The 26535-nt window shown below is 40.9% G+C and overlaps 1 protein-coding gene across 1 annotated transcript; it reads right to left on the bottom strand.

The window, feature by feature from the left end:
* Positions 1-2614: 2614 nt before the first annotated feature.
* Positions 2615-25634, bottom strand: LOC137105268 (vesicle-fusing ATPase-like). The gene is made up of 22 exons (XM_067487221.1): positions 25523-25634; positions 23258-23343; positions 22840-22936; positions 22071-22110; positions 19310-19476; positions 19026-19139; positions 18717-18792; positions 18005-18160; positions 16051-16250; positions 14230-14395; positions 13997-14071; positions 13046-13233; positions 11955-12050; positions 10790-10946; positions 10487-10620; positions 9550-9616; positions 9332-9411; positions 7965-8099; positions 7475-7588; positions 4376-4431; positions 4104-4176; positions 2615-3125 (listed from the first exon to the last, which is right to left on the bottom strand). The coding sequence occupies exons 1-21, from the start codon at positions 25532-25534 to the stop codon at positions 4146-4148; spliced, it is 2247 nt and encodes a 748-aa protein (XP_067343322.1). The 5' UTR covers positions 25535-25634; the 3' UTR covers positions 2615-3125; positions 4104-4145.
* Positions 25635-26535: the final 901 nt, after the last annotated feature.

The following is a 26535-nucleotide window of genomic DNA, read 5'->3' as shown; positions in this document are numbered from 1 at the left end:
TTTGGTTCTTTTATTACTGTAGAACGACACCAAGGGGGGCATGTGACGACATGTGGAGACCAGGGGGCAGAGTAGGTTCTGATGGGCATTCACCAGTCACGTCCCTCTGTCCATATTTCCCTTCACCTGGACGCTTTGGTAAACGTTCACTCCAATGGCTGAGGCGAAAAACGGGAAAGTAGCTGTGAATTTTTAGAGTGGACAGTCCGTGTAGATGCTAACAAAAATAGTCGTTAGGTCATGAAACTTCATCAGGAGCTGGATAGCTTACGAATGCAACATGTGCATGGAAAAACAAATGGACGGAGGGATGGATGGCAGGCAGGCAGGCTCTTCAGGACGATGGAAGAAACTGTGAGAGATTTCCACACAACATGTTCTGACAGTCCCACCTGCTTCCTATTAATTATATTCAACGACAAAAATACATGTTACCCAGTAGTGTATAGGCTCTCTGTCCGCTCTCTGTGACATAGCTTAGCATTTGCGTCATCACCTACACAGCCCTCCCTACCTGGGCCTATCATTCTGTGTTCAGTTCCCCCTCCAACCCTCAAGCCCTACAACACCCCCCCCCCTCCCCCACCCGCTATATCCAAAGTTTTGTACAAATGTTTTAAAGTGAATAATTCCCTTTTTATTTTATAATCGTAAATGTTATGTTTTTATAAATATTATTTATTATACAATGTATATATCTGTATGACTGAACTAAGATTATATATTTGAAGAACAAAACCGTCTCATGCTTGTTTTGCTTGTTACTTACACACACACGCACACACACACACTTCATACCTATAACTGGTCACGTTGACCTACGGGGGCCAATAGGTCCAAAACACAAAAACATTTTACAAAACACTACATTTCAGAAGAAACAACAAAACCGGAAACACAACGGTAATATGTTCAAAAATAAAATGCTCCCGTTGGAGTAGTGTTTGTTAAAAACTACAGTGCCTGGGATTTTTTATGTCTTTAAACTTTTTTTTTCTCCCTCCTTTGGCCTATCACATAAGAACCAGGATATTGATTTGGCAGTTTTTTTATCCTGGAGGAGGGGAGAGGGGGAAAATCAGTGTTAACAATAAAAAATACATGAAATAATGTCATCTCTCAGCTAATATTTCTATATTGACAGTTGGTGTGAGAGCGAAAAACTACTGAAAATGCAGTGGATTACTGTTACATTTTAGAGGAAAGTACGAGGCGAGAGAATCCTGGTGAGCAAAAACAATGGTCAAGATCATAAAAGATCTGCAAGGACCATGCATACACACAGGAGGAGTAGCAGACACCTAAAACAAGCTTTTTGCTACTATGAGTCACATTCATGGAGGACTGGATGAGGAAATCTGTAGCCAAAGCTTCCTCTGCAGCCAACCCAGACGTGCTGCAGTAGCAACTTGGTAAATGGCTGACAGTGTTTTCTTGCTGAATTGTACAATCATTGCTCAACATAGATGTTTTGGAGGTTAACCTCAAAATGTCTGAGTAGGTTCATGTCATTATGAGATGCCACATTTTTTTTCAGAATCAGAATCAGATTTATACATGAAAGTACAGAGAATTTAATGGGGCCCAACCTCAAAATAAAGCTCAACATCAGCAAGTCAGTGAAATGCACAGAAAGTAGTAACAGTAACAATAAAGAAATGAACAACAGTGGACTATCTAGATTCAGTGGAGTGGGGGGTGACGTGTGTGCAAAGAAGAGTGTGAATGTGCATAGTGTAAGCAGAAGCTGCGCACCGATAACTAACTGTGCAGGACAACTATTCACATTACAGACATTATGGGAACAATATAGTGACGAGTGTCGCAGCCATGTTTCAAGATGACAAAGTGGTGGGTGGTCACTGATTTGGGGGCTCTCAGTCTGTCAGAGAGGGGTTTTTGGAAGAGGGTTAGAGATGATCATTAACACTCGCTTCCCAACCACACAGGGGTCGACGTTATACAGAGGAGGGGTGATGATGCAGAACCGGACCAAAACAATAATGGAGAAGATGAGATATTCAGTGATACCAGTGTAAAACTACTCCAACGTTACTTATGACACTGAACTTTTTCAGCTGCCGTACAAAGTGCCAGACCATCTTGGTGATGGAGGATATGCTCATGTCCCATTTGTGGTCCTGTTGAATGGCGGATTTCCTAGGAATTTGTGGGATTTTGCTCGGCCGACTCTCATTCCGTAAATCAGCAGTGGAAGGGGAGGAGAGGGCTCGTTCCTCCCGAAGTCCTCTCCACAGTTTTCTGTGTTCAGCTCCACGTTGTTCTCTCAGCCTCTTTCTTTCCAGTCATTACCAGCCGCACTTTTTAATTATTTATTTCAACATGTCACAACATAAGACGAAAACCTGAAACTAAAAGCTTTCTTTCCTAGGAAGTTGCACAAGCACAGTCCTACTAATCGTGGTAAGTAGAGAGCAAACTGAACAGCATTTCGACTAAATCACACACTAAAGACCCACCATGTCCCTGTGTGGATGTGAGAGATAAACCAATGAAGACGTCTTTCAAACCGCACAAGCCCCAGCTATGCAAGTAACGTCCCTTTAAAGTGTTGTCATTCATTTCCCATTAATTCCAGACAATATAGGGCCTCTCGTTAGTAATAGAATTAATTTATTCATACAAATAAAAAGGTCAAACCAAAGGAAGTACACAACATTATAAGACCTTCAAGAGATGGAGCCACCACGTTGTGGAATGATCAGATAAATCTGTGCATACAAACAAGCTTTATATAAACAGTTTCAGAATTAGTGTTTGTGCATGCACATCCAATTGCCGTAGAAATTAAGTTTTGCCTCAATACTTTTATATCTAACATTTTAATGGACTGCTTGGAGCATCACATGGACAGTGCAGCACTAGTCTTCAGAAAGCCGATGTGCACACATACCACAAACGGCTCCCATTGCTTCTATTTTACATGTTCACATAGTGCTGAAGAGGAGGAGGTTGCCTGCTCGGTCGTGCTGCAGAAAGCTGCAGTGCAGAGAGACGCGTGCTGAGCTTCAGGGATGGGAAGGAAGGAAGGATGCAGAGAGATGGAAAGTGTCTCTCGCTTGCTTCCTCCTGCCAGCTTCTTTCAGGCTTCCGTTCCTCAGCAACTGAGTGAAGAGAGACAAATAAAAGTGAGAAGAGACAGGCAGGCAAAGGAGACACGCTGCCACATGAGAGCACCTGTCTAGTCGACCTATTTTTAGGCACGCTGTGTGTGCCAACTATACCATGAGCCTCTGAGGCTGCGATGAGAAGCAAAGCTCTCGCTGCAAGTTGAAAAGTTGTTCCCCTTTTTGGTTGTTCATCACCGTGGGCAGCCTGTCCTCCTGAGGTGCGTTTCCAGACTTAGTGAGCAAGTTTGGCAGACGCCGTCGAAAAGGGTAATATTATCTGAAACTCTGCCCTTTATTAGCCACTTGGAAAGTGTGAGAATGAATTATATGAACAACAAAAGCAGCGTGAGATAGAAAAGAATCATTTCACCTTTACCAGAAAAGTAAATGTAAATTTAACCAAAGCTTGTCTCTTACACTGAAGCAGAGCAAGATGCAGTCGGTGTTTTTACTCAATTATGGTTTCCAACATCGACGCCACGGTGGACATCCACGCCATTTCACACCATAACCATTTGTATTCTTGATTTGCTAATTGCGCTCGATTTAACAGCAGCTTTTTCTTTTCTGTTAATCTTTCGGATTTGAAAGAGCTCAGTTAAAGGATACAAAATGACAGCAATAAAATAGACAGCTTTTCGGATCTAGTGGTAGAATCCCAATTGCCTAAATGTATTGTAGATTCCTTGTAGATTAGCTGCACAGTGAGTCCTTTGACTGTGCAGTTCACAAACACACTGGATGATGACTCAGAGCAATTTTCTTGTGGCTCCTACCCTTTATGACTAAACAATTTAATAAAGCTCACATTCTGTTAGCTTTTATCATGCTGTGGTTGGACTTCAGCTTGACATGACCTGCACTGAATAACGCTCACTTGGTGCGTTATGAATTACTGCATGAATACACCGTTTACAAATTTACCATCGCCCCTGGTGAGCTGAGCACCATGTAGCCTGATGCCTGCCTTACCAGTGAAGGATTCCTCTTTCTCACTACGTGGCTCCGCCGGGTCTAGATGGCCATCAATTTATTAAAACCAAGTCTGCAGGAAAGAAAGACAAAATGTCCATTATTAATCACACTTGATACAATAATCAAAACATTGTGTGCTTTGCTTCTGACTGGGTTTTTCCTTCCTTTGCTACACACAAGGGACAGATGTGTGCGAGTGTGTTCAGTGTCACCGGTGATCCCACTTTGCTCAAAGAAGTAACGGGGGAAAACAGGAAAAGAATACTTACGCTCTTTCATCCTTCAATAGACTCAGGAACTTGGTTACTCTGTAGCCAGGATCCATCTGAAAAGGCAGACACAGACAATTTTTAGTGCCTGCATGCATAGACATTTTTTGGTACAAGTATTGGTTTCATCTCAAAATCCAGAAGTGTTGAAACACTGAGCAGCTTGAGAATCGTTACAGGTCCACGACTTTATGGTTCAGTTTATACAAACGGGGCTGTAGAGAGAGGGAGGGAGAGGAAGTCAAATTAATAGCAACCTATGCAATAACTTACAGTATGTGTCTGGAGTTGCCTGTAGCTACTAGAGTGAAGACATGAGAGCAGTCAGAAATGTTGGAAAGAGAGGAAAAAAAGATAAAGGGACGACTGAAGACCAAGTACGCGTGTGCGTAGCTGTGCGGCTGTTTGCAGCGTGTCTCGGCAAACACAGGTTCATACTTCTTGTGGCTGTTGGACGAGTGTGTGTGTGTGTGGTGGGGGTGCAGGGTGCAGAACATGGCTGCATTTGTGCATACCACAGCAGTTACACAGCATCCAGCCTCAACAAACAGGCCGTACATATCACTGACATACCACAGACACACAGTCGGGGGGAGAAATTAACACCAGCCTGCAGCCAGATTTAGCTCAATTTCTGCTGCAAGTCTGCCACCTGTTTAGTCGGTTAAACATTATTTGGAAGCTACTGGAGCAGATTTCTGATGAATTAACCGCTGTGGGCTGCCGAGAGAAGACAAAAAGGTTTTTGGATCTCTGACGAAGAAGCTGCTGTGGACCAAAGGAGCTTAGGATCAGATAGTTTGTATGGCACAAATGGACATTACTGTAACTGTTGGAGCCAAAGTCATTCCAGAAAAATTAAGCATTTGAAACATTAGTCCAGCAATGTTGGATTAAAACAAGACTGACAATAATGACTTTCAGTGGCCTATTTGGGTTTTCTAAAGGTTCAATGCCAATTAAAAAAAAACAACAACACGTTGTGCAACAGACTTTCAGTCACGAACAGTGTCTTCACCTATGAGAGCAAATCAAGTGTTTGGGAATCATTTGCATGCAATGAGCTCTGACTCTGCACCGAAGAATTACAGCACTTGTTTAGATGGAGGATGCAAAGATAACCACTGACTCCTACTGAATACAAGTACTGGGTTATAAGCCATCCAGCGAGCAAGCTTGCTTGCACATAAAGTAGCGTTACCTCTAAGAATCCCTGTCACCGAGCTTTTGACTCAGACTACGTAAAACTGCAGACCTACAGTACAGCTTCACGCAAAGCTTCCTGACGAGGGAAGAATGGCTGCCGTTTGGCTGCAATGGCTCAAACTGTTCATGTTTGCAATTATACTCACCTGCTTCTAGTTCACCACACACAGGAAGTAACTCGGCACAAAGTGGCCTGAGATCATCATATTATGATGAGCATGTGTATCTGACATCTGGTCTTTGTTTACGTCTTTAGACAAAAAAGGTCATTTGTTACTTTTTTTACGTTTGATATCCAAGAGAACCGAACCAAACAATCCACATGTCTGCAGCTCTGTGAGGATGCACTTGCGTTAAACCCCAACATCTGATCTTTGTTGAGTATAAACCTCTTTGGTGATAACGTTCACACTTGCGCTGCCACCTCTGGATCCCTTTGTTCCCAATCTGCCGCTGAACTAAACTCCGCTCTTCTTTTGCACTGCACGTGCTTTTTATTGAGGAGATGGGAACTGGAAGAAAGCTACTGTGACCACAGGCTTGTTGAGCAGATGCTTGTGACGTAATAAATGACAGTGAATGAGTATTTTCAGGAAGCAGCAAATGTATGTGTTGGTACACGTAAACAGAAGCTTCCAAGAATCATTCATTGCCTGTAGGAAACTCAGGCCTTCATCAGTCTTTATGAACCCTATTCACTATGCACGGCCTCCCAAGATTACTGCATTTTGGAAAGTGATGTGTGATCTGCTTCATAAAACTGAAAATCTTTGTGGAAATATAGCGGTCAGGGAGCCTACGAGGGTTTCATTTAATTTGGGTACAGAGCAAACAGCATCAACATCAGTTTCAGCAGTGACTCTCACTAAAGCACAGTTCTAAAGACGAATCCCTAAAGACGAAAGCTTAGTTTTTGCTTCCACAGTTGCACTGGGTTTAATGTACGTGCCCCATCGATTGGCCCTGGAATGACTGATCCACACTGTAACTACACCAAAACTATTAAGTGCGTGTGACTGATGTTATGACCGTCTTCCCTTCGATTCAGAACGTAACTTGGAAAGCTATTCTAGAACATTGGTTTCATAAGGATGGATCTCAAGCGTTATGCTGAATGGTTTGTGAACTACAAATGTACTGGATCCTTCTGCTCAATAAATCATCAGCAAAGCCACAGAGTTTTTCACTCCAGCTGAAAGATGACAGTTTTTTGTGACAGAGACGGATTCTGTTGACTGTTGAGAATGCCGGCCAGATGTGAGGACGAGGGGGGACAGGCTGCTCGAGCTCAGACCAAGCGATTAGAAAAACAATTATACAAAGGCTGAGCCAATTTCAAATGTGTGTTTTGATTTAAAAATGCGATGAGCCAGAGAGAGACGAGTCTGTCACGGGTTCAACGGCCTACGTACCTACACCCAACTCTGCTCGCCCCTTTTCATCATCTGACAACACCAGTACTGGTATTATGTTTGTCATAAGACCACAGAGTGAAAATCTGATTTGAACTTCTACCGACCAACTTTTGTTTCAGTTTTAATCCGACTTTTAAAAAAGGAGACTTAAATTTGAGGCGGCATCACTCTTCTTTCACTCAGCATATCACATACCAACATCTTACTCTACGCTCTTGCCCTCTCTGCAGTCTTTTGTCCTGCACATTTGCTCTTGTAAAAAGCCGACTGGACACCTCGTTACATGTATACCTTGCAAAGAAATCTGCAGTGTTCAGGATAAAGCTACCTGAGGACATCACGTTTCCCACTCCCCTCCCCAGTTTCAGAAATCTGGTTTCCTGTCTACATGCCAGTTAAGAAATCCCTACACACTAAAAGTTCCAGAACAGGTCAAGGCAGGCATTCTGCTAGCACAGCCAACATCTGGATTTCTCACCTGTGCGGACCTTTCAATCAGCATGAGCAACTTTTTTATGCCGATGGACAGGGACTGGCCCGTCACACACTGGGATATGGTGGCCCGCTCGTTCTCCTGGAAACTGCCCAGCAGCTGTCGGGATCAGACAGAAAAAGGATGCACATGAGATTGAATCCTTTGAATCGGAAATGCACTCAGAAACTGTCAGTGAAAATGGCTCAAAGCATGTTCACACAGCAGAAATGCTGCCCAGTGTGAACATTTCTAACCATATTGCTGACAAAATAAAACGGTGATTAAGAATTTTGAATTTCAGAGGTGTATTTATGCACTAGGTCACATTTTATCTGACAGATGCATCTCCACTTGGATATAGAGTAGAGTACTTTGGAGACATCTATGTGTAAACATCTATATGTGGATTGGCATATATGTTTATTATTAACTAGTTTTGGGTTTAAATGTGCTGCAGAACTCATTCTACATATGCAGGTGTGTGCCTATTAACCTCCAGGGCCTCGACCAGGTGCTCCACCCTTGAGATGTTGGGAATATGGATGGTGGTGCTGAAAGCATCTAACATCTCCATCTCCTGGAGGACATCTTTACGGCTTGTGGTGCCGATGATCAGCAGCTTACGGCCCTGAAAGAAAGCAGATATTAATTCTAAAGAACTAATGCTTTCCCTTTAACCATGTATAGCTCAGATTCTTCTGCCGCCTTGTTCATCAGACTCAGAGAAAACTGGATTAAATCCCAGCATAGTTACGTTATTTATTATGTCAGGGACCTATAGTATAAGCTAATCATATCTCCACTCAATGAAGAGTCTTGTTCATAGTGTAATTTTTACCCAACTCTATCTGATTATACACAAGGACAAAAGATGGTAACATGAGCATGAAAATTATAAATAAACTTATACCTTATAAATGTATCTCATAAATAAGATAATCCTGAAATTCACAATATACCTTTCAGTTCAGGGTGTGGTTTAAGGAGCTCACACAACAAAACAAGACCTTGAGAAATCACATAAGTACACTAGACCAGGCTGGAAAACTGTTTGGGGATTTCTTTAAGTTAGCGCGACGCAGATTATGGAGACAATAAGGAAAGAGGAGAGAGAAAGGGAAGGAACAAGGAGAGAAAGCTACACAATAGGAAACAACAGAAGACAACAAGAGAGACGACAAACATGAGCAGAGGAGAAAGAAGAGAAGCAAAAGAATTGGAGCTCCACTAAGCCGATGAGCCGGGGAAGGACCAGAGGAAGAAGAAGACGAAGAAGGAGAGGCAGAGGAGTGGCGAGTAGACAGGGGGATTATGGCTGCCGGCTGCCCCCCCATGGCGTGGGGGGTTGTGATGCTGCATGCAGATGAGGTGCCACACAGGCGGTGGTGCTGCCAGGTCCTGGCTCTCTCACAGAGCCCATTCTCTTCCGTGTCCCCCTGGCCTCCCCCGGCCCCAGGCACCCCGCTGGGCCCAGCGCTTTACAACCCCAGAGGAGCACTGCAGCCAGGCATTCAACACCAGGCCCCGTGCCACTTCTCATGCACATACAGCCATATAGTGGGCTATACTCTCATTCACAAACCCATCAACAACAGACACACAACTACAAGCAAAGAAACTATGAGAAATGGCTCTCTACCACCACCATTCAGTCTGAGCACAACGGGCCTGGACTAAAACACTAGCTAATAACCAAACACACACACACACACACGATCCCACATGCCAGTCGAACCCAAGCAGACCTCCAGCAATTTCTAGCAAGACTTTGCACTGGCATCTATAAGATCTGCTGCCCTCTTTCTGCCACATGAGGATTGACAACAGTAGGAAAGAAAACCCCAACAAAGTGTTTGTCACCTTCGGTGGAGGTTTCTTCAGCAGCACCAGCAAAGCTTGTAACACCAGGTTGGAGAAACGAGGCCCGATTGGGACATAGTCTGAGGAGATGGATGATATTTTGTTATCAGTTTTCTCATTTCATATTAAGATATATTCACTTTAAAAAACAATAATTATTAGGTATAACTTAAAAATCTGTGAAACTATACTGCGCTCTTTAAAAACTGCCCTCTTACCCAATAAACGTTCAATGTCATCCACAACCACACAGCTCAACTGGGACTTGTAGGCATCTTCAAATATCTATCAGAGGGGAAAGCAGAAAAAACAGGTCCTAATCAAAAGATAATAAGAAAACAATAAAACAAATGATTGCCTTCCGATGGTATGAGTAACTGACAGTCACTCTCAATTTTCAAATGACCGGCATGTAAATCTTTTAAATGTTTTTAAAGCTGTTAAATTGAAATTTAACTCAAACATTCCCGTTCTACTTAATTTGGGACTGAGGTGTTAAAATCAATCCTGTTAGAAGACGGAGAGACATTTTGGATTTACAATATATCATTTTACAACCCTACATTTAAGAAAAAATGTAGATATAATAATAATAATAATAATAATAATAATAATAATAATAATAATAGTTTGTTTAGAGTCATTCTGTGGGAATACATTCAGGTCTTCACCGACCTATATTTCTAGTTTATACAATTCTTGATGTTTTTAATTTCCCAATTTGTTTTTGTCCAGACGATCCTTTACTTACCTTTAAAGTGAACGATTGTCTTGTTGATGTATTTTTGTTGATGTATGTATTTCTTGTTGATGTGTTTTTTCTATTTCTTCTATGGTTTTCATTTAACTTTATTTTGTGATATACACTTATTTTGTCAACTCGTGATTACAAAGGCAACATCCTTTAAACGTTGGCCATCTATGTGTCCTGTTAACTACCCTGAAGTTGAAACACACTGATATAATAAAAGAAAATCCTTCCATTAATCAACGAGTGATGCACAGTTCTTTTTATCTCTAAAATTAAAATGGCTTCCACCTTTCTTCAGTCAGTTTGACATGTGTTGTATGCATGTGCCCTGGCAGGTACATGGTGGAAATAATAGAATCTATCCTATATCTCAATTTCAGGATGTGGTCAATAATTATTTTTACCTTTTTGATGGCTTGGCATTTGGCAATCTCAGAGTATCCAATCATCTTGTCAGGGGAGCAGATCTTGATGAAGGGGAACTGGGAGTCTTCCGAAATCTTAGCTGCCATTGCTGTCTTCCCACTGTTGGGTGGGCCTGAAGGGTTGGGAACAATCACAAATTGCTCTGATGATGCTAAATATCTGGACAAACTGTGCACTTTATATTGGGCTCTTTCAGCAACTGTGTGTTCAGCTTTTGTACAATATGCAGACTGAGGATGTTTGGCCTTCAGTGAAGGCAGGTACATGTGTATGACTCCTACCTTCCAGAAGCACAGAGACCAGTGGTGTGCGGTCGCTGTCCTTCGTCTGCTTCACCAGCAGCTCCCCATCCTCTAAGACAGCTGACACCGGGTCGCCCCACCGGATGATACCGTTCATGATGTAGCTAGCATAATCCTCCTGGTTGGTGCCAAATGCCTGGAGAAGAAGGAGAATGAGATAGAGAAGAAAGAAGCAGTGAGCTTGACTGCGAAAGATTTTCCCTGTGCTTTCTGTGGAGGACATAACATTTTTGGAAGCAACCTCCAAAACCTTTATCAGGGAAGGCTGCATTTAAACAGTTTAGTTTGTACATTTGCATAGCTGAAACAGAATTAGGGTCGATTCAAGCAACAAGTGCAAGGAACAAAAACCATTTTCATTTACGCATAATTTCAAACAGAGTATAAAATGAAAAAGCTACATTTCTGTTCAAAGAAGTAATATATTCACGATATATCCACGTGAAACTCACGGGTCAAGGTGTTAGTGCAAAGATTGGAGTTTAAACTTATTGGTGCTGTGCTGGCTGCTACGTTCAGAGCAAAATAGTTCTAAACATTTCTAGCAGGAATAATTATTGTGTTTTGGTAAGTTTTCTGTAATGACAAAAGAACTACACCTCTTAATCTAGTTAACCCAATTAGGAAGCTTTTGTAGCTCCCGGGCTTTGTTTCTACTGGCCCTGTGGTTGCTCATCACAGCACACACGAGTTCAGCTAGATGGAGTTGGAAAGGCCAGCAAGAGCGCAGACCTTATTCCAAAAGCTGACGTTTTAGCACTAGCATGCACACCGTGCTGTTAACATTTAAATAATTGAACCTACCTAACGGATACAGTCTATGTAAAGCCTTTGTGTGTGAAACTGGAGTGTCCTGAAATCACACTTTGAAGAGGTTTTAAACCAATGATCATTCAGTGACTGTCGAGGGCTGCAGTTTTAGAAGAATGATTTGTGTTTTCGTGATCTTTTATACGTCTGCTGATAGTTTCAAGAAGTTGGAGGTGGGAGTTAGGGGATGTCTAGCAAATTGTAAACTCTGAACTAGCTTTTACATATTTTACAGCCTATGCATTTCACATGAATTCACTGTATTTTGTAATTTGTGATTTTCCTGCCAGAGTAGCAGAAGATGAATGGAGGACAGATATATACGGCAACTTACAGGTTTGATGTCGTTATTCAGTGAGGTGATGAAGTCAAGCCGGCTGACCTGCAGCATCTCTGCTGTCTCAAGGTTTACCTCCACTGTGCTGCTTGCCTATGACAGACACACACACACACACATGCACACGCACACACACAAAGTTGAGAGACAGCAAATAATGAGTTATTTTCATGACTGGATGAACTCCATGCCCCTTGCTAGTAAAATCCATTACATGAGATATTGCACATTTAGGTTGCACAATGAGACGGGAGACAATGTGCTCCCTCAGAGCAGAAAGGTCAGACGCAGAGAAGGAGGGAGAGAAGAGTAAGTGCTTAGAGGAGTGAAGGAAGCGTCACAGCCATCAGACATGTGTAAGGCCCCTTGTTCGTCATTTATCATCACCCTGCAATATCGGCTGCTCTGTGTGTGTCTGTGGGGGCAGAACATTTAACAGATAAGAACTTCGCCTTATCTGAGTTATATACAGATTTGAGACTAGGCACCTGATAAAACATTTACTGTACGTTAGGGTGCACGCATACAACAAATACATACACACCATACGGATCTGTAGGCAATCCTTCTTCGCCTGGGTGGCTAGTTAACCTGGCACTCCACACAGTAATATATCATGTTCACCTGGTGTGTGTGCTACACCTTGCACCAAACAAAATAAGACACCATTTCTGTCAACCTTTCATATAAAACATTTCGAACATGTTATAATAGAGTCCATGAATATTACAAGATAAAACATTCAAGTTGTAATTCAATAATTCGAGTTATTACAAGCAACCACTGAAGTTTTGAAACAATTGACTTCAATGCATTGACCTATTAAGGCAGCAATAAATCCTGAGTCATACATTTTTCATTCACAAAGATTCCTCTAGTGAGACAATGGTAATTTATTAAGGTAAAATCCCCAAAATTCATTGCTTTATCCTCTCACGTGTGGGGGGGGAAATGTAAATAACAAATCTTTAGGCTGGGGACTGTTGGGGCTGTAAGGTGTTGGAAAGGGCAAAGACTAAGTGGAAAAAGCAGCCTGACTAATCCTAACTCAGAGATGAACTCTTTTCCAGTTACAAAGAGTAAAGTACCTTAATATGTCTGTTCATCGCAGTAGACTGTGCAGCCCTGACTAGACCTTCCAGTTCGGCACCACTGAAATTCTTCGTCTCCACGGCCAGTTCGTTAATGTCTACGTCGGTGCTCAGCAGCTCATTCTGACGCATCCTTGCTGTGTGGATGTTGAGAATCTGAATGCGGCCCCTTTCATCCGGTAACCCTGACAGAAGAGAGGGAGGTGAAGAATTTAAAACACCCTAAAAGTTGGAAAAAAAAACAAAACAAACAAAAAAAAAAACTGAAAATGTAATTTATTTCAGTCTGTAAAACTGTGCATAGAACAAAAGCAACTTTTGAAAATATTTTGAACATGAATAACACAAGATCGACAAAAGGAAACCATACTGTTAGATCATGTTTTCTTAAGTTACTTTCTCGGATTTAAAACATTTTGGATATTTTATTGCTACCGTTTTACTTTCATTTCTAATATTTTCATTATCTACTGAATATGATATGATAACAAGCATATAAGTTCTTTATCTTTCTTTGAGAGTGAAACCAAGATTGTAATAGTGCTGTATACTCAGAGTGAGCAATACAATGTATGCACGTAAACTAATTTGGGAAATATTAAATTTACAATACTATAAAAATTAACACATGGTGGGTTTGTTATAAAGGTTCTGTACACAAAATAGAAGTGTGAAGCAGCCAAGTTGCGTGGCTGAAGTGCATTTCTTAAGGACACTAACTGGAACGCTGGATGGAGAGGATAATGTCATATGTTTACTTTGCCTGTCTAAACTTCTATTTGATTCCTAATTGGGTAAAAAAGGGCATCTGAATAACTATATTGTTAAATCTACAAAAGACAAATTAAAGAAGTGGTATGTTTTAATAAATCTTAACAACAATAAAGCCAGAGATAAACTGTGAGAAGGGCGTGTGAAATCTTATCTTCCTGTTCTCTCCCTTCTTACCAATCTCCATTTTCACCTCCAGTCTTCCTGGCCTCAACAAAGCCTCATCTATCAGGTCAGGCCTGTTGGTCATACCTGAGGGAGGAACAGATGCACAGATAGTGAGGAGGAGGGAAAGCAAAGAAAAAGATGAATGAGGGAGATGGAATGAAGTGCAGATGTAGAGGGATGACACTAGAGCGTCCGATTTTACTTTGTGTAAACAGGAAAAAAAAGGGGAGTTATGTTTGCACCTATGACCAAGATATTGTTGAGCTGTTCCACTCCATCTATCTTGGACAGCAGCTGGTTTACTACAGTGTCGTGGACTCCTGTGCTGCCTGCCATGCTGCCACGCTGCTTACAGATCGCGTCGATCTCATCAAATATGATAATGTGAAGGCCACTGTTGGCGCCGAGCTGTCAGGGAAAGAGAGGAGGAGAAAAACGAATTACAGAAAGAAAGAAAGGTGAATCAGTACCTGCTAGAATTTACCTGATTTCATTATAGCTTTTTTAACAAATTGGGATGCTTGTTGCAAAGTTTTTACGATTTTTTAATTTGCAAGGTTTCACAGAATTCATGGGGGCGCTGGTTGGTCATCATTTGCCAACACTTGCAGTCACATTGTCTTGTCTTCCATGATGCCAGTTCTGCCAGTTCGAGAAGCAGTGGGAAGAAAGGACCATATGGAAGTGGTGTGGCAGGCAAACCCAGGTACAGGCCAAATGCCAGGAGTTGGACGTAGGCCTCACTTATCCAGTCTGACACCTGGCTTTATGTAGAGTCCTGAAGTTTAGAATTCCGCATCATGTCTACTTATGCTCTACACCAGGGACACAGTGTTGGACCACGGAACCACTCTATCCTAACTTAAGACACTCTTTTTGTTTTGTAGTCTCAAAGGTTTTTGGGACTATTTTTTGGTCATTTTATTTAGTTTCAGTTTGATAGATGAGTATTTGTATCAATTTTATTTAAGTCTTTACAGTAAATTTGGTTTATTTTGATTTCAGTATATAATTAATTATTACTTGATTTTTGTTTCCTTTAACCACAATAAGCTTGGTGATGAATGTGAGAGAAAATAATTTGTATAACTACTTGTATTTTTAGCGTAGTTTGTCTGCACTGCCTTTAAAAAAAACTTTTAACAACTTAAATTCTTAGTAATTTTTGGCCCACAGTTCGATAGGAAGAGAACTGGGAGACGTTACACATGGACCTTCTGGTTTTGACATTATAAATCAACAGAAGAAACAAGATCAGTAGCAATTGTTTCTGACATGCTTTCTTAAGCAAGAAATTCAGTTTGACACATGGACCCAGTATCCTTCTCATTCTTTGCATTGGAGCAAGCAAACACTGCAGATGCTCCTCATTCATTGAAACATCAGTACTGACCGTCGACAGAGAGACAGATGGAAAAAGTGACAGAGCAGCAGGGTGGGGGGTTATCCCTCCATCTACAGACCTGTCAGTCTTAGGCGAAGCATTTAAAGCAGGTGTGGAGTTGTCCTTATTACACACTGGATGGAGTGTGTGTGTAGGGACATGTCATAGGAGAGTCAGAAACGTCCCAGCCCCTCATTAGGTGGTGAAGAGTGAGGCTCAATGCTAGTGTCTCACTGTCCAAACCAACCAACATCAACCATCTCCCTCCCTCCCCCAATCACACAGAAACACACCAGAACTTTACCAAAGTTATTACAGCTATGCCCGACTAAAGGGCAGATCTCTCCACTCCTGAAGAAATGAGTTTTTGTCTGTTTAGATAGACGGAGACCTTATCTCTGTTTGGTGGGGACGAAGGGAGAATACCACCATTGAGAAGAGACTCTGAACAAAACGACCTTTTTTTACCTCACGTGTAGATAGTAGGTTTAGCAAAGTTGGAGAGTTACATGTGGCAGTAACTTGTAATGGAGCTATTATTTATGTGTTAATGCAACAACAATACGGTTTTAAGGTATCATAATAAAAAAGGAGACTTTAATTTTTTTAAAAAGAAGTTATAAAGGATAAACCCTTGTAATAATAAACCCACATGTACTGTAACACACCCTGCACTCACCCTCTTCTGTTCTTCCTCTGCGTCTGCAAAAAGCTTCCTGACGTTAGCCTCAGACTCTCCGACGTACTTGTTAAGAATCTCGGGGCCATTGACAATCTTTGGCTCCCGGGCCTTGAGCATCTTGCCAATCTGTCGTGCCATCAGGGTTTTACCACAGCCTGGAGGTCCAAACAGCAGGATTCCCTTCACATGTTTACAGCCTGGAGACAGTCACACAACAAGAAGGAGCAGAACTTGTGTTAAATTGAATAATTTTTACAGCATGGAGATATATACACACACACACACACCGAATACGCTTCTCCAGGCTCTAAAAGGTTTAAAAAAAGAGGGTTTAACCCAACATGTCAAACCTCAACAGTTTTTTATCTCTATTGCCAATAGTGATCCAATAATGACCATGGCAGAGCACACAAATAAAGTCACCAGAGCTTTCAGCCAGTGCATTTGAAAATGAAAATGAAAAGACAGGAATAGACAGAATAGTCAGCAGTTTGTCCAGCTGTCTATATGCACAAAAAAAAAAATCACCTGACTGTACAACACCAGGCTTATACATTTTCTTCTTTTATTTCTGTCTCTACAAACATCGAATATGCCAAGTTCTCCACTAACTCCAGTTTTTGTTGTCGCTCTTTTAATTGACTTTTGCACCTGCTTAATGACATTTAGCCCAGACTAATTGAGAGGCCCCAGATAACCATCTGAGCTGCCATTTGGGCGTGCTGAAGGAAAAGCAGCCAGGATGACAGGTGGGGGGTGGCTTCTCTAGCCAGACTTGGAAATGTAAGGTGTGTTGTGTCAGGGTTTGGGAGAGAAGCACTGGAGCTTCTGTCTGTCTGCTTCACCTCTCTGGTAGCAAAGGGGAGATGAGGTGAAACTTTTAAACGTTTGCTGCAGCACACACACACACACACACACAAGCCGCGCGATGTACACATACACACTCCCTCTCTGTCAGCACTTGGACTCCCTGCTCATCCCGTGCCTGTCAATTATACCTTTGCCTTTCGCTGGATGCTCTATCAGGGCATGCCATCTCATTAAAGCCACCAGCTGGCCACAGCCAAAGGCCGACTGCTGCGAACAACCACCAGGCTAAAGGTCAGCTCACACACTGCAGAGCCACAGGCCCGCAGCACTTTGTACCACATTTAAGTAATGTGTGTTTATGCCAAGCTCACATTTCCTTACAACAGGTTTTCACAAGACTTCTACGTCTGGGAGCAGGGATTAGGCCCGATGTGAATGTGTGCGTGTGTGTGGGAAGAGAAGGCTTTGTGTATGAGTCACAAACAAAAAAACCTACCTGACGGGCTTTCATTAGACTGAACTACTGCCCTTTGAAAAGCGGATCATCGTTGTCGTCTGACAGCTGTCAAAGATATATTAATGACTGTATACAAGGATCACTGGCAGGGGATGCCTGAGTTTTTAGTCACAGTCGAGGCACCACAGATGAAAACTGCATTGGCTGTTAATTATGCGTTTCTGATACATATTCCACAGCCTGCAATGGCATGTTGACTTAAGGACCACAGGCTGAATAATACCTGGAAACAGTGATTATATTTGGCAGGTATTAAAAATACGTTAAACCTTCAAAGAGATACAACAATGACTGCATAGGGCTCTATGAAAATGTGCCCATTTCAATATTTTCACTCACAAAAAAACTAAACTAAAAACTAAAAATTTTTTGGTTAATGAACTGCTGGGATTTTCATGTTGGTCACTCTGCGATACAGGCTGCAGAACCTGCAAACCATGAGTTGACGAACACTCATTGGTGAATGGTTAAACAGCTCTACTATGAAGTGGAAACACACACGCGCACCACAAATGTAATCCCCACCACACTCTCAGCAAGATAATAAAAGTGGGAAGGTAGGCACCAAAAAAACGGGATTAAAAAAGTGATGGCGCCAAAGACAGAGAGAAGAGTAGCACTCACCCATCTGTTCTACTATATCTGGAGGGAAGACTCGGGAGGCGAAGGCTCTACGGAAGATGTCAGAAAACTCTTTGTCAAGGCCGCCAATACCCATTTTCTCAAAATTCCAGTCTGGGCTGATGATGGACTGCCGTGACCCCCCGGTCTTGGCTTTCCCTAGGAGGGTGACATACAAGCACAAACACAGAAAAAACACATAAGAGCGGTTTAAAGCCTGGTCATCTACCATTATTTCTACAGTGGCGCCGTCCGGCTTTCTTCGAATTCTTTTCAGAGTTCAGGTAAATACAGTGCTCTGAATAAACACACAAATATCCTAAACTCCAGCTCGCCAGATACTAATATAACAGAATTTATCACATTGCATGCGAGGTGACCACCGGATTTAAAAACTGTTCCTCTACCATACAGATGTGAAAGGGAAAGCAAGCCGAGCAAAATGTGTGAAGTGTGCCACCTTGTGGTTTTTATACAAAATCGCCGATAAGACCGACTGAAGTAAAATCATTTTGGTCTTTTTATACATTTGTGTCAGGTTGAGTGATGCTGCAACAGTTCACTAGCTCTCATTTTATCAGCTTTTGCAGCTGTATTTTCGTTTGCAATCACTGGTAAACGGAGATTACACCAAAAGATAGAAAACTAAAACCATTCCATGATTACACGAGGCTAATTTATTTATACAATAAAATAGCAAATAGCTGACACTCACCAAGCAGGGTAATGGAGGAACTTTCTGACTTTTCAAAAATCACCTGACTGTTTGCCAACAGCAAACCGATGTCAATCTGAGAAAAGAAGATAATCAGGTGGTGTCACAACATAATTAATACTTATGTATACGCTGTTGGCTTGAAATCACAGAGGAATTGTTTAACATTTAGCACTTTGATAGCACGGTAAAGGTTTATGGTAATATACATATATGTTTATTAATAATATCCACTTCCCTGCTTTATACGTAATCATCTGATGGTAAAGAAGCAAGCTGTGAACTTCATAGCGGTTATTCTCCACATACCTTTGGCTTCTTGCTAGAAGCAAGAGGCTGTCCTCCTCTGAGGATGCTGGAGTCCATGGCCTCAATGTCCTTTATAACTAAGCTAAACAGCTTTTCACCGAAACTCAATACCAGCTAGAAAGAAATTGATTTTAAAGATTTTAGTGGACTGACAAGCACAACCACTCAAACTCAACGCGGCAAATTTCACTGAGCTTAGATGTTTTTAATTTAATCTATCATTAGTTCTTGCACAGTGGAAGGGAATTTTTGGATTGGCACATTATAAATAAGGCCTAAGTCACCTGCTGGCCGACACTGAAGGCCTGGTTGTTAAAGTGCTGGACGAACTCATTGGCCATCTTGTCGGAGTCATAAGGGTTGCTGTCCACATTCTTCTTCTGCAGGAAGTCTATCTCCATTGTCATGGTGCTTATACATTGTTTGGACTTGTCAAACTTGTAGTTTGTCACTATGTGTGAGAAGAAAATGGCAGTTAGGTTTATAGCTTAGACAGCTTCTCTCACTGAACAGGGTCATTGACTGTTTCAGCTTCTCATAGACCAGCTATCTAAAAGATCAACGGCTTTTAGCTTGTCCCCTTTAAGGGGACAACTTGTTCCGCACGTTGATTGGCATGTGTCCCTGCTGCAACCCTCCCATTTTTATCCAGGCTCGGGACCGGCAGCGAGGTTGCCCTTGGTGGCTGGGTGGAGCCACACCTGATGGGGTGGTGTTGCGAATCCCCGGCCATCTGCATCCAAACCCAATGCTCTACCACTGATCCACCAGGCCCCCTAGAGCCCCGCTATCTATTACACAATCAAATTATACCGTGTGTCCTCTAGGTCCTCATTTGAAGCTGTCAAAATGAAATTGAAACTGCACTAAGTGATTTATGTGGACACAGGTGACGTGAAACAAGCTTCAGGGTAATAACCTTAACAGTTGTTACAGTGGGTGGGGTATCAAACTTATTTACCCATACAGGAAAGAACATATGTGGTTTTGTAGCGTGTCCATCCAGTTTATACATAAGGTACTGGCTATCCAGTTACTGTCTGTCTGTCTGTCTGTCTGTAATACGGTGCTGGACAGGTTGTGTACAGTGTGTTTTAGGCCAGAGGAGCTACAATAAAATGCTTCATACTGTGGAGGGGATGAAACTGCAGAAATTATTAACATTAATATTTTTGTGCAGTCATCTCTATTTTCAACACCTTTCTTGTGATATTAGTGTAGCCTTAAATATGATTTTTTTGCAATATGCATAAGTGTGCAGTGTTAGGGGAAACTTAATCCACTGCACCTTTTCCTTTAATCAGCTGGGATGAGATCGGGCGTGTTCAGGGTGGTATGGCCGTAAGCCTTCCTTTAATCAGCTGGCATTTTTAATAAATTAGGGCATCGTTTTCCCCTTCGCAAGAATACCTCCTTCTACTGTACAAAACAGCTGATTATCACAGTGTCTCTGACATGCACGGCCTGCTTATGTTCAATTAGACACCAACTAAACCTCAGGGTCTAAGCTCATCAGTATATTTGGACTGGTTACCAAATCAATAAATGCCTCATTACCAAGCCATTATAATTGAACAGTGACTCAATTTACCGTTAAATGTAAGAAATAACATCTGCAGCACAGTAGGCAGCTTCTGATTTGGACATGATTTGTAGCGTCTCTTCATTACTCAAATGATCTGCATGTTTTCAAACCTCTGCTAATGCCTCATTATGGAAATGAGATAAACTGTTAAGTAGCTTCCTTTCAGATTGAGCTGATACTTCCACCGCTAAAATTGGACCTATTATTCAAGTGAAATGTAATATTTATTGCATCTTTTCAATGGCAGGCTTAAACATGTGGACAGGGCAGTACGACCAGTTATAATAATAGTGACGTATAATAGAGTGGCCTTTATTTTGGGGATCACCTTGGCCTAAATGAGCTGAGCAAAAATCTTTGTCTCAAAAAATAAATCCTCTCTCTCTTTCTCTCTAGATGTTGGCCAGGTTCTCAGACATATTAGCCATGACATCCTTTCAACCAAATTGTAATGCAGTCGCTCTTGCTGCTGAGCAACTGATGGTCCCTACACCCCCTCATGACTTCTAAATAATGGCAAAGTGCCCATAAGCTCCACATATAATTAAGAATCAAAAGTCAGCATGTGATGTGTGTCTGTCAGAAAGAAAGACTACAGCTTTTAAAGTCAGTCACACTAGTAAGCTGCATGAATCTTCAAGAGTCTGAAAGTTGGGTTTAACGTCAGAGACTCTTGTGTTTCTACTTTAGTAGGGTGTCTGTGACTGAAGAAGCCTTCAGTGATTAGAGAGAAGAACTGTCAAGCACTGCTAATCTAAAAATGTCAAATCAATGGCAGTCATCACAAAAAACTGAATGGAATTCTGTGCAGCCTGTAGACACATGTGAGACACTGCTAACATATTACCAACCAACCGTGAACATAAATTAATTTTTCCTTTAACATCCAAAAACCTGGTGAGGTTGGATCAGACTCATTACTTCTGTAAGCTAAAATATCTGTAGTTTCATACGGTACATATCTACAATTCACCACAGAGCAATCCATTAAAACATGAACGCATCAATCAGTTCAGATGCAGCTGAATATTAAAGGGTTGTGTTCTCAAAATGTCACCACTCAGTGTGGCAAAGCACTGTGGGGAAATTGTATTGTGTGTGTTAGCCCTGCCTGAGATCATCAGCTATAAATCTTAGCCCAGTTGGTTTGGTTGACTAGGGCCGACCCCCAATTGTGCCAGCTGAACATGCAAATTCTTAATGCAGGTATCACAAATATGCATTTTCAGTAAATATAAATAGATAAAAACGGGTGGGCAGTGCAATGGTATTCAATCAGGAAGTAATAGGACATTTGTCAGCAAACATAATTCTTGAATAAAAAATTATCAGGATTTGGCTGCACAAACAATTCTTCTTCTTTCAGAAGAATCTGTGAACTGTTGCTTTTTTACAGGATTTGTTGTGAATAACACAAATATAGAAAATTACCAGTCATATGCAATCAAGAAGAAACTTACCTTCAACATCTTGTCCGATCAATAGCCCCGCCCATTTTCTCTGTAGACATAAACCGGATTTAGTTTAAATGTCTCATCATTTTCTTTGCATTAGGACACAATATATTGGAAGAGAACAAAAAGAGTGTATCTTCTTCTACAAGACAAAGCACAGCCTCACAAATACCACTACACATTTCACAGAAACATCAGTGCAATGGTCCTCTGTAACATGGTCTTATTTCACAACTTTTCTTTACTCCGAAACAAAATTTACATCTAAATTTAAAACTTCTTGCATGTCCATACACAAGCCGCCTTTCTGAAATGGCTAATATGAGTCAATATGGAAATGTTAATTAATGAATTACTGTGGTAAAATAAGACCATCTTGAGGAGGGCACAGTAGTACCTGTGTGCCTTTGTGGCTGCCAGGTTTAGAGATGGAAGAAGAACATCAGAGACAGGCAAAGAGGAGAAAGCAGTAACACAGAGATTGAGACAAAGTTTTAAAGAAGTCCATGCAAAGAGGTAAATGGTCTGCACCTATATAACACTGTTCTACCCCCCCCCCCCCCCCCCCCCTTTAATCAAGGATTAAAGAATAATGATAACTTACATAGGTCAACAACATTTGAATTATTTTGTCTAACAAAATTTTATAAATTGTGACAACATCTGCAGGAAACAGGTTAAGAGCGATGCAAAGCAATCATCAATCGTCAGCAGGAACAACGTTACTGAGAACATGGGGCGGAGGCCATTTTGTTCACACAACACTGAGGCCTACCTGTGGCAGACTGAAGGCGATACTCCCGATGTTAACACTGGGATGCCTCTTCAAGGTGAACACATATTTGTGGGCTAAAATTCGTACAGTCACGTGTCTTCAATGGCATAAACAAATAGGAGACACAGAATAGGATTAAGTGAGTTGCAGACCAAGTGTTGACTTGACTTAGATTTTTGCTTGCCTTGTACCTCACTTGTAAGTCGCTTTGGATAAAAGCGTCTGCTAAATGACTAAATGTAAATGTAAATGTAAATGTAAGTGTGAACCTAGTTGTTTGCCTTGTTTTAGTGGAGCAGGTAAATGATAAATGTCCCTTTCACATCCCTCCTGTAAAGCCTTTTGCATTTGCTTTTACAATGCTGTTTTCTACAGTGCTGTGAAGATCTACAGAGTGATCAGGGGAAATCTCACTTACTCTTCAAACTGTTGCTCCTTCTCATTGATAACGGCACAGTTGGTCAATGACAGGTCATCTGTTGGGCATTTCGCCACTAGCATATTCTAAAAAGAGAACGAGAGAAACGGATTATCTATAAACAGTATTTGAAGTAGAGCTGCATCTAATTGTTATTTTAATTATTTTCAATTATTATGTGGCACTGACAACTGCTCAGGCCTCAGTAATGGGTTCAATGGGTTTATTTGGTAAGATTTGAGAAGCTGGAACCAGAGAATAAACATTGTTACTTGAAAAATGAAATCAATTAACTGAAGGGTGTATGCAGCTCAATGTTTCATTAAATTATTTGATTTGCAATGTAGGCCAAATAGGAAAACAGTACAGTATATGATCTGCTAGTGCTACTGCTGAATTACTATACAAGCCATTATTGTGGAGTAATTAGTGTTCGGGTCTAAAACAGTTGTACAGCAACATGCTGTAAGTAGGCAAATTGCACAGGTCAACACTCGTTGGGTCTTTGCGCTAACTCCCTGTTCGTAGAGAGCTCAAACCCGCACCAAAACACCATTACATGCATGTTACTAAGGACAACTCTTTACCCTGTCTAGACGTTTAGTAAGGCTGTGTAACTGGTTCCACCAAGAAAACTCCCACCAGATATGAGGCTAAATAGAAATCGGAACACTTTCTGAATGATACTGCCAGCAGTGTATAAAAGGATGATATTAATAAATTCATAGCAACTGGCAACCAGGGTTTCCTGGTTACACTTATGTATAAGTGTATGACGATATCATCAAGGACATCACATGGCTTCCTCCGAAGTTTTTTTAACTGGTTGTTGAGAGAAGAATGTAGATAAAAGGTTGGTTACGAAAGATTCAGCTATTGGAGCTAACGGGGGGAACTGACTACATGGTTGTTGAGAGCAACAAGGTAGTGGTGGAAAGTTAAGTGTATGGGACTCTGTTTATTCTTTAAAGAAGAGTGACTGTTAACGTCTTAATGCTTGATTGTAGGGAACTTCACATTGGTTTTCATTACCTGTTAATCTGATAAGTTATTAGAAGTAAAAACACTATCAGGTCTTTAAACTGCTTATTGTTATGGCTGTGCATAACATTATTCTCATTATCATAATCTTAGTTAAGTTAAGACGCCTTGTTCGGTGAAATTGATTTGTGGGACGTGTACTGTGCAATGACTGTTAGCAGCAAGCAAACAATCTCTGGACTGAATCATTTTTTGGACCACCGGACACGAGTAAACCTATATGTACAGATAAAAACTGTAAAACTGTACCCCTGTGTATTCTAAAATTGGAGAACAAACAGATTATGATAATGACAATAATGTTATGCACAGCCATAACAATAAGCAGTTTAAAGACCTGATAGTGTTTTTACTTCTAATAACTTATCAGATTAACAGGTAATGAAAACCAATGTGAAGTCCCCTACAATCAAGCATTAAGACGTTAACAGTCACTCTTCTTTAAAGAATAAACAGAGTCCCATACATGGAGGTAAGCTCGGCGAAAGTTTCCTTGTTGACTCAAAGTCTGCATTAAGGAAAACACAGAGAAGTAAAAACTCATTTTTTGAGGGAGGGGCTTTAAAGATGTCAGCACTAATGGCAGGAGTGTTGACATTGTCTAAATAACTTTTACTTATAGGTGAACCTAAATGACCTATGTTTATAATTAACTCGTATTTGTAACTTATATATATATATGCAGAGAACGGATATAAATAAACGTGCACCTGCAGCTAGTGGAAACAGCCACTGGGTATCACCACAGTTATTATCTGATCAGTATTGTTCTTCCTTTTTATTATTCACTGTTGCTACACTTCCTTCATTCTACCCAACAGCCACCGTTGATTTAGCCTTTAAAACTGAAGCTATATTTACAACTTTTGGCAGCATATTATAATTGAAGTCAGTGACACTACTAATCCTCGCAATTTAGCAACTGTGGCCCCCCCGGGGACAAATTAGCCTGGCTGTTAAATAGATTGTCTTAGAGGCAGAACAACAAAAGTAAAGCTGCTACATGCTAGCATCCTCAGAGTGGTCATAAGATACTCCGTTCCACTTCCGGGCTGTGGACGACGTTTTGAATGACACTTGATTCTGCCACAGAGGCTAGTGCCGCGCTAGCTCGCCTAACGCGTAAAAAGAGCCTCTATTCCTTTAACTAGACACGAGGTTTAGCATTGTATATTTTTCGCTCTTAGCAGACATATGTTTAAGTATCAATACATGTACACTCACCCGAGTAGTCATCTTTGTATTTTTTTTTTACTCGGTCAAGTGAAAATCAGCATAAGCGCTACGTTGACAGAAGAACTCCAGAAATGAGAAAGTGCTGAGACGTGGGAGGCGGGATCTGCTGACGCGACGTGATGTCATCACGCACTGTATGCGTAGCGCATAAGAGAAAACACGACTTGTGAAAATACATTATATCTAACAGGGAACTTTCGTTTAAATAATGTGGATGAATTTCACATACGGACATTTTAAAGCTAATTTAGTATTGTTCAAAATGAGAGAGTCTAAGAATGTGGTAAAGACAAGGCAGAAAGCCTCTGAAACAAGCCAATCCTTGAAGTAAAATTTTATCAAAAAAGTAGGTTTTATAAAATATAATTTATCAACTTCATGTTAACTTACAATTTTAAGGGACTTAAGGATTAAAGCTGTCAAAATTCCTCTACACACAGTTTATGTTTGCAGCTTTGAAACAGTTGAAAACTTTAGATTAAATTTAGTTAGAAGACTATTATCTTGTATACTGTGAAAATAAGACTGAAAAACTTTACTTGCACAGCAGAAAATATCTAAATCATGTCCAAGCATGACAGTCATAGTAATAAAAATGTTTCCTGTTCTTTTCTCGGTACAAGACTTCTTACAATTCTACTTTATGCATTATCATACTGACCACTTTAGTGTTTATGTTTGTATTTATCATAGCTAATCTTGTCTGTGTTTTGCCAAAAGTTGATTCACTCGAACATTTAATAAGACTTTTTGTAGGATTATTGTAAAAAGAACCAATAAAGAACCTTCAAATATTTAAAAATAATTTCTCACTGTATATTTGCGTATTAAAAAAAGGAAGCAAGTGGACAGCTGAGCCCTATCAATATTTACTAAGGTACACTGTGGATAGGATTGGAAAAACCTCAAGTTTGAATATTAAATGCTTAATGCTCAGAGCGAAAGGCTATAAGATGCCAAAGATGTGTTGGTCTGAAATTTGAGAGTGATTCGTCATTGCA

Source organism: Channa argus, chromosome 20 (assembly GCF_033026475.1).
Source record: "Channa argus isolate prfri chromosome 20, Channa argus male v1.0, whole genome shotgun sequence".
Lineage (NCBI taxonomy): Eukaryota > Metazoa > Chordata > Actinopteri > Anabantiformes > Channidae > Channa > Channa argus.
This window is presented reverse-complemented; position numbering and strand designations above follow the sequence as displayed.

Coding starts and splice junctions, on each gene's coding strand:
- LOC137105268 (XM_067487221.1), bottom strand. Junction 19,140..19,309: donor CCTTCAGTGTCGGCCAGCAG/GTGACTTAGGCC, acceptor ATTTCTTTCTAG/CTGGTATTGAGTTTCGGTGA. Junction 10,947..11,954: donor TGAATAACGACATCAAACCT/GTAAGTTGCCGT, acceptor CTTCTTCTCCAG/GCATTTGGCACCAACCAGGA.